Below are 9,495 nucleotides of genomic sequence, written 5' to 3'. Positions count from 1 at the left end.
TCTCAATGATTTCCGTGGGTCTTACTCCATTCTGATTGGTTTATACTGTTCAATTAAACTTCAACCTACATTAAGTTCCTGCACTCACTTGAAGATCATTTCCCATACTGCCACGATACGCGCTAAAATACTAGGCCTTATTTTTAACCAAATGTTGCAATTGCGATTTAGATCAAAACTCTTGGGTGAACTTTTGGAATCATGGATATATAATGTTTATTCTAATTCTATAGTTAGAATATAATAGTGGTGAGTTTGATTACAGTGTTGTTTGACATGACAACGAGTGAACACGCCAAGGAGGAGTTACTGTTACAGGGTAGGAACCAAAGTGATGTTCTGTGTTTCCTAGGGGACCCTATAATCTTTGGCTACATTTAGTATTTCTTCATGTCGCCAACATATTCATGCTTTGCATGTTCCTCTTTGATTTAGAAGATACTGTTGCATAAACAATATGCTGATTTAAGCCTCCACCAGCATTGGTATCAGGCTGTATTAGCTAGCTACGTTTACTCTGACTCTCTACTTTTATTAGCTAGCTAGCCAGCTAACTAGCGTTTAGCATTAGTGGCTAACACGATTTATCTTAACTTGCTAAGAAAATACACAAGTGTCTCCATGTGCTGCGTTGACCATGCAGACTGATCACAAGTGTCTCGTGGTCAAGCAACAACAAATGCGCTCCTTGAGTGACAGGTGGGACTAGGTCTGTGTGGAAAGCGGTGTGGAGTGAGAAAGAGAGAGAGAGAGAGAGAGAGAGAGAGAGAGAGAGAGAGAGAGAGAGAGAGAGAGAGAGAGAGAGAGAGAGAGAGAGAGAGAGAGAGAGAGAGAAAGAGAGAGAGAGAGAGAGAGAGAGAGAGAGAGAGAGAGAGAGAGAGGAGAGAGAGAGAGGGAGAGGAGAGAGAGAGAGAGAGAAAGAGAGAGAGAGAGAAGAGAGAGAGAAGAGAGAGAGAGAGAGAGAGAGAGAGAGAAGAGAGAGAGAAGAGAGAGAGAGAGAGAGAGAGAAGAACGAGAGAGAGAGAGAGAGGAGAGGAATGTCTGAAGTAGCGGAGTAAACTATAGGAATGGACGTTACAAACAACGTATAACATTTAACAAACCGAACAGTACAATACAGTTATAGAAGGTAAAGTAAAAACTCAAACCGGTCCGTATACCGCTCAGCCCACCGCTCAGCCCACCCCTCAGCCCACCCCTCAGCCCACCCCTCAGCCCACCGCTCACAACACCCCTCAGCCCACCCCTCAGCCCACCGCTCACGCCCACACCCACCGCTCAGCCCACCCCTCAGCCCACCGCTCAGCCCACCCTCAGCCCACCGCTCAGCCCACCCCTCAGCCCACCGCTCAGCCCACCCCTCAGCCCACCCCTCAGCCCACCGCTCAGCCCACCCCTCAGCCCACCGCCCACCGCTCACGACAGCCCACCCTCAGCCCACCCTCAGCCCACCGCCCACCCCTCACCCACCCTCAGCCCACCCCTCAGCCCACCCCTCAGCCCACCCCTCAGCCCACCCCTCAGCCCACCCCTCAGCCCACCGCTCAGCCCACCCCTCAGCCCACCCCTCAGCCCACCCCTCAGCCCACCCCTCAGCCCACCCTCAGCCCACCGCTCAGCCCAGCCCACCCCTCAGCCCACCCTCAGCCCACCCCTCAGCCCACCCCTCAGCCCACCGCTCAGCCCACCCCTCAGCCCACCCTCAGCCCACCCCTCAGCCCACCCCTCAGCCCACCCCTCAGCCCACCCCTCAGCCCACCCCTCAGCCCACCCCTCAGCCCACCCCTCAGCCCACCCCTCAGCCCACCGCTCAGCCCACCCCTCAGCCCACCCCCCACCCTCAGCCCACCCCTCAGCCCACCCCTCAGCCCACCCCTCAGCCCACCCTCAGCCCACCCCTCAGCCCACCCTCAGCCCACCCCTCAGCCCACCCCTCAGCCCACACCCACCCTCAGCCCACCCCCGCTCAGCCCACCCCTCAGCCCACCGCTCAGCCCACCCCTCAGCCCACCCCTCAGCCCACCCCTCAGCCCACCCACCCCTCAGCCCACCCCTCAGCCCACCCCTCAGCCCACCCCTCAGCCCACCCCTCAGCCCACCCTCAGCCCACCGCTCAGCCCACCCCTCAGCCCACCCCTCAGCCCCCCTCACCCACCCCTCAGCCCACCCCTCAGCCCACCCTCAGCCCACCCCCACCCTCAGCCCACCGCTCAGCCCACCGCCCACCCCTCAGCCCACCCCTCAGCCCACCCCTCAGCCCACCCCTCAGCCCACCGCCCACCCCTCAGCCCACCCCTCAGCCCACCCACCGCTCAGCCCACCGCCCACCGCTCAGCCCACCCTCAGCCCACCCCTCAGCCCACCCCTCAGCCCACCGCTCAGCCCACCCCTCAGCCCACCCCTCAGCCCACCCACCCCTCAGCCCACCCCTCAGCCCACCCCTCAGCCCACCCCTCAGCCCACCAGCTCAGCCCACCCTCAGCCCACCCCTCAGCCCACCGCTCAGCCCACCGCAGCCCACCCCTCAGCCCACCCCTCAGCCCACCCCTCAGCCCCCCCCTCAGCCCCCCCCTCAGCCCACCCTCAGCCCACCGCTCAGCCCACCCCTCAGCCCACCCCTCAGCCCACCGCTCAGCCCACCCTCAGCCCACCCCCCACCCTCAGCCCACCCCTCAGCCCACCCTCAGCCCACCCCTCAGCCCAGCCCACCCCTCAGCCCACCCCTCAGCCCACCCCTCAGCCCACCCCTCAGCCCACCGCTCAGCCCACCCCAGCCCACCCTCAGCCCACCCCTCAGCCCACCACCGCTCAGCCCACCCCTCAGCCCACCCCTCAGCCCACCCAGCCCACCCCTCAGCCCACCCCTCAGCCCACCCCTCAGCCCACCCCTCAGCCCACCCCTCAGCCCACCCTCAGCCCACCGCCTCAGCCCACCCCCCACCCTCAGCCCACCCCTCAGCCCACCCTCAGCCCACCCTCAGCCCACCCCTCAGCCCACCCCTCAGCCCACCCCTCAGCCCACCCCAGCCCACCCTCAGCCCACCCTCAGCCCACCGCTCAGCCCACCCCCCACCGCTCAGCCCACCCCTCAGCCCACCCCTCAGCCCACCGCTCAGCCCACCCCTCAGCCCACCCAGCCCACCGCTCAGCCCACCCCTCAGCCCACCGCTCAGCCCACCCCTCAGCCCACCCTCAGCCCACCGCCCACCGCCTCAGCCCACCCCAGCCCACCCCTCAGCCCACCCCTCAGCCCACCCCTCAGCCCACCCACCCCTCAGCCCACCCCCTCAGCCCACCCTCAGCCCACCGCTCAGCCCACCCCTCAGCCCACCGCTCAGCCCACCCTCAGCCCACCCCTCAGCCCACCGCTCAGCCCACCCCTCAGCCCACCGCTCAGCCCACCCTCAGCCCACCCCCCACCCCTCAGCCCACCCCTCAGCCCACCGCTCAGCCCACCCCTCAGCCCACCCCTCAGCCCACCGCTCAGCCCACCCCTCAGCCCACCCTCAGCCCACCCCTCAGCCCACCCCCCTCAGCCCACCCTCAGCCCACCGCTCAGCCCACCCCTCAGCCCACCGCTCAGCCCACCCCTCAGCCCACCCCTCAGCCCACCCCTCAGCCCACCCCTCAGCCCACCGCTCAGCCCACCCCCGCTCAGCCCACCCCTCAGCCCACCCCCACCCAGCCCACCCCTCAGCCCACCGCTCAGCCCACCGCTCAGCCCACCCCTCAGCCCACCCCTCAGCCCACCGCTCAGCCCACCCTCAGCCCACCCCTCAGCCCACCCCTCAGCCCACCCCTCAGCCCACCGCTCAGCCCACCCCTCAGCCCACCCCTCAGCCCACCGCTCACCCACACCCTCAGCCCACCCCTCAGCCCACCGCTCACGACACCCCTCAGCCCACCCCTCAGCCCACCGCTCACCACACCCCTCAGCCTACCCCTCAGCCCACCGCTCACGACACCCCTCAGCCCACCCCTCAGCCCACCGCTCACGACCCACCCTCAGCCCACCCTCAGCCCACCGCTCACGACACCCCCTCAGCCCACCGCCTCACCCACCCCTCAGCCCACCCCTCAGCCCACCGCTCACGACACCCCTCAGCCTACCCTCAGCCCACCGCTCACGACACCCCTCAGCCCACCCCTCAGCCCACCGCTCACGACACCCCTCAGCATCATTAGTTTGATTCACTGTAATAAAGGAATGGGTATAATAATGCATTTTCTTTTGTAAAGTGGTTTCTTGTATCAAACAACACAAACAACTTTTCAGTCACCTCCTTATAAAGGTTCATGTCAAGTCCTGTGTCGGCTTAATTAACAGTGAACTGCTTGGTAAACAACAGGTTTAGCCTAACAGTGAACTGCTTGGAAAACAACAGGTTTAGCCTAACAGTGAACTGCTTGGTAAACAACAGGTTTAGCCTACCAGTGAACTGCTTGGTAAACAACAGATTTAGCCTAACAGTGAACTGCTTGGTAAAAAAGCCTAACAGTGAACAAACAACAGGTTTAGCCTAACCTGCTTGGTAGTGAACTGAACTTGGTAAACAACAGGTTTAGCCTAACAGTGAACTGCTTGGTAAACAACAGGTTTAGCCTAACAGTGAACTGCTTGGTAAACAACAGGTTTAGCCTACCAGTGAACTGCTTGGTAAACAACAGGTTTAGCCTAACAGTGAACTGCTTGGTAAACAACAGGTTTAGCCTAACAGTGAACTGCTTGGTAAACAACAGGTTTAGCCTAACAGTGAACTGCTTGGTAAACAACAGGTTTAGCCTAACAGTGAACTGCTTTGAAAACAACAGGTTTAGCCTAACAGTGAACTGCTTGGTAAACAACAGGTTTAGCCTACCAGTGAACTGCTTGGTAAACAACAGGTTTAGCCTAACTGTGAACTGCTTGGTAAACAACAGGTTTAGCCTACCAGTGAACTGCTTGGTAAACAACAGGTTTAGCCTAACAGTGAACAGTGAACAGCCTAACAGTGAACTGTAAACAACAGGTTTAGCCTAACAGTGAACTGCTTGGTAAACAACAGGAACTGCTTAGCCTAACAGTGAACTGCTTGGTAAACAACAGGTTTAGCCTAACAGTGAACTGCTTGGTAAACAACAGGTTTAGCCTAACAGTGAACTGCTTGGTAAACAACAGGTTTAGCCTAACAGTGAACTGCTTGGTAAACAACAGGTTTAGCCTAACAGTGAACTGCTTGGTAAACAACAGGTTTAGCCTAACAGTGAACTGCTTGGTAAACAACAGGTTTAGCCTAACAGTGAACTGCTTGGTAAACAACAGGTTTAGCCTAACAGTGAACTGCTTGGTAAACAACAGGTTTAGCCTAACAGTGAACTGCTTGGTAAACAACAGGTTTAGCCTAACAGTGAACTGCTTGGTAAACAACAGGTTTAGCCTAACAGTGAACTGCTTGGTAAACAACAGGTTTAGCCTAACAGTGAACTGCTTGGTAAACAACAGGTTTAGCCTAACAGTGAACTGCTTGGTAAACAACAGGTTTAGCCTAACAGTGAACTGCTTGGTAAACAACAGGTTTAGCCTAACAGTGAACTTTAGCCTAACAGTGAACTGCTTGGTAAACAACAGGTTTAGCCTAACAGTGAACTGCTTGGTAAACAACAGGTTTAGCCTAACAGTGAACTGCTTGGTAAACAACAGGTTTAGCCTACCAGTGAACTGCTTGGTTAACAACAGGTTTAGCCTAACAGTGAACTGCTTGGTAAACAACAGGTTTAGCCTAACAGTGAACTGCTTTGGTAAACAACAGGTTTAGCCTAACAGTGAACTGCTTGGTAAACAACAGGTTTAGCCAAACAGTGAACTGCTTGGTAAACAACAGGTTTAGCCTAACAGTGAACTGCTTGGTAAACAACAGGTTTAGCCTAACAGTGAACTGCTTGGTAAACAACAGGTTTAGCCTAACAGTGAACTGCTTGGTAAACAACAGGTTTAGCCTAACAGTGAACTGCTTGGTAAACAACAGGTTTAGCCTAACAGTGAACTGCTTGGTAAACAACAGGTTTAGCCTAACAGTGAACTGCTTGGTAAACAACAGGTTTAGCCTGACTTACTTACAGGTCCTTTTCCAACAATGTTAAGATAGAGATACAAAATGTAATAAAACATTTAAATAGTGACACAAGGGATAAATACACAGTGAATAACGAATGACAATAATGAGTAAATATAACGTGGAAATATACAGGAAGTAGAAATAACATGGCCATATACAGGAAGTATAAAATAACATGGCTGTGTACAGGAAGTAGAAAATAACATGGCCATATACAGGAAGTAGAAAATAACGTGGCTGTATACAGGAAGTAGAAATAACATGGCCATGTACAGGAAGTAGAAAATAACGTGGCTGTATACAGGAAGTAGAAATAACATGGCCATGTACAGGAAGTAGAAAATAACATGGCAATATACAGGAAATAGACAATAACATGTTATTAGCTGGTACTCCTGTATATAACAATGTTATTACCTGGTACTTCCTGTATATAACCATGTTATTACCTGGTACTTCCTGTATATAACCATATTATGTTCTATTTCCTGTATATAACCATGTTATTACCTGGTACTTCCTGTATATAACAATGTTATTACCTCCCTGTATATAACCATGTTATTACCTGGTACTTCCTGTATATAACCATATTATGTTCTATTTCCTGTATATAACCATGTTATTACCTGGTACTTCCTGTATATAACCATGTTATTACCTCCCTGTATATAACCATGTTATTACCTGGTACTTCCTGTATATAGCCATGTTATTACCTCCCTGTATATAGCCATGTTATTACCTGGTACTCCCTGTATATAGCCATGTTAATACCTGGTACTCCCTGTATATAACCATGTTATTACCTGGTACTCCCTGTATATAGCCATGTTATTACCTCCCTGTATATAACCATGTTATTACATGGTACCCCTGTATATAGTCATGTTATTACCTGGTGCTCCCTGTATATAGCCATGTTATTACCTGGTACTCCCTGTATATAGCCATGTTATTACCTGGTACTCCCTGTATATAGCCATGTTATTACCTAGTACTCCCTGTATATAGCCATGTTATTACCTGGTACTCCCTGTATATAACCATGTTATTACCTGGTACTCCCTGTATATAGCCATGTTATTACCTGGTACTCCTGTATATAGCCATGTTATTACCTGGTACTCCTGTATATAGTCATGTTATTACCTGGTACTCCCTGTATATAGCCATGTTATTACCTGGTACTCCCTGTATATAACCATGTTATTACCTGGTACTCCCTGTATATAACCATGTTATTACCTGGTACTCCCTGTATATAGCCATGTTATTACCTGGTACTTCCTGTATATAGCCATGTTATTACCTGGTACTTCCTGTATATAGCCATGTTATTACCTCCCTGTATATAACCATGTTATTACCTGGTACTCCCTGTATATAGCCATGTTATTACCTCCCTGTATATAGCCATGTTATTACCTGGTACTCCCTGTATATAGCCATGTTATTACCATGTTATTACCTGGTACCCTGTATATAGCCATGTTATTACCTCCTGTATATAGCCATGTTATTACCTGGTAGTCCCTGTATATAACCATGTTATTACCTGGTACTCCTGTATATAGCCATGTTATTACCTGGTACTCCTGTATATAACCATGTTATTACCTGGTACTCCCTGTATATAGCCATGTTATTACCTGGTACTCCCTGTATATAGCCATGTTATTACCTGGTACTCCCTGTATATAGCCATGTTATTACCTGGTACTCCCTGTATATATATCCATGTTATTACCTGGTACCTGGTACCCTGTATATAACCATGTTATTACCTGGTACTCCCTGTATATAGCCATGTTATTACCTGGTACTCCTGTATATAGCCATGTTATTACCTGGTACTCCCTGTATATAACCATGTTATTACCTGGTACTCCCTGTATATAACCATGTTATTACCTGGTACTTCCTGTATATAGCCATGTTATTACCTGGTACTCCTGTATATAGCCATGTTATTACCTGGTACTCCTGTATATAGCCATGTTATTACCTGGTACCCCCTGTATATAGCCATGTTATTACCTGGTACTCCCTGTATATAACCATGTTATTACCTGGTACTCCCTGTATATAACCATGTTATTACCTGGTACTCCCTGTATATAACCATGTTATTACCTGTACTCCCTGTGTGTGTGTGTGTGTGTGTGTGTGTGTGTGTGTCTGTCTGTCTGTCTGTCTGTCTGTCTGTCTGTCTGTCTGTCTGTCTGTCTGTCTGTCTGTCTGTCTGTCTGTCTGTCTGTCTGTCTGTCTGTCTGTCTGTCTGTCTGTCTGTCTGTCTGTCTGTCTGTCTGTGTGTGTGTGTGTGTGTGTGTGTGTGTGTGTGTGTGTGTGTTTATGTGTGTGTGTGTGTGTGCGTGTGTGTGTGTGTGCGTGTGTGTGTGGCGCATTGGTCCACCCTGCTGCTGTTTCCTCTGTGTGTAGAAGCTCTAACTGACCTTGACATTTTACACACACTCACACATACTTTCTCTCACACACACACACACACACACACACACACACACACACACACACACACACACACACACACACACACACACACACACACACACACACACACACACACACACACACACACACACACACACACATACCATGGCACAGATCCACATGGACCAACCCACTTCCTGCTTGGCTCCAGCTTGACCTTGGACAATGGGGAGATGTCCCAGCACACACACACATGCAAAGGTCCTGTCCCAACGGACTCTCTGCAGGATGGACAGGAAGTGTGTGTGGTTGGCAGCAGTGGCAATGGCCTCTTGCTACTGTATTGTGAAGAAGAAATGAGAGAACAGAGGGAGGGAGAGACGGAGAGAGGGGGGAGACAGGGGGAAATGGGAGGCCCACCCTGAAAAGATTCCTAGACACAATTTAGAGAGACGATGCTTTTACCATGATATCATTGATAAATGAGAGAGAGAGAGAGAGAGAGAGAGCTAGAGACAGAGAGAGAGAGAGAGACAGAGACAGAGACAGAGACAGAGAGAGAGAGAGAGAGAGAGAAAGAGAGAGAGACAGAGAGTTACAGTGTGTGATAATCTCTTGGCTCTGATGTGAATGATGATGTCACAGCTCCTTACAGACACGGTCAGGTCTGGAGGAAGGAAGGAACCACTACATTCCACTGGAAGGAGGGATTCTCGCAAGGTTCTACAGCTGCACCACGGAGAGCATTCTGACTGGTTGCATCACCGCCTGGTATGACAACTGCTCGGCCACCGACCTCGAGGCACTACAGAGGGTAGTGGCCCAGTACATCACTGGGGCCAAGCTTCCTGCCATCCATCTATACCAGGCGGTGTCAGAGGAAGGCCCTAAAAATTGTCAGACTCCAGTCACTCCAGTCATAGACTGTTCTCTCTACTACCACACGTCA

General features: G+C 52.1%; 1 protein-coding gene across 1 annotated transcript; it reads left to right on the top strand.

The window, feature by feature from the left end:
* The first annotated feature begins 637 nt into the window (after positions 1-637).
* LOC127927434 (uncharacterized) lies at positions 638-4,185 on the top strand. Its single transcript, XM_052513864.1, has 5 exons — positions 638-699; positions 1,168-1,347; positions 2,447-2,675; positions 2,894-3,091; positions 3,865-4,185. The coding sequence occupies exons 1-5, from the start codon at positions 638-640 to the stop codon at positions 4,183-4,185; spliced, it is 990 nt and encodes a 329-aa protein (XP_052369824.1).
* Positions 4,186-9,495: the final 5,310 nt, after the last annotated feature.

Source organism: Oncorhynchus keta, unplaced genomic scaffold (genome assembly GCF_023373465.1).
Source record: "Oncorhynchus keta strain PuntledgeMale-10-30-2019 unplaced genomic scaffold, Oket_V2 Un_scaffold_14044_pilon_pilon, whole genome shotgun sequence".
Taxonomy (NCBI): Eukaryota; Metazoa; Chordata; class Actinopteri; order Salmoniformes; family Salmonidae; genus Oncorhynchus; species Oncorhynchus keta.
This window is presented reverse-complemented; position numbering and strand designations above follow the sequence as displayed.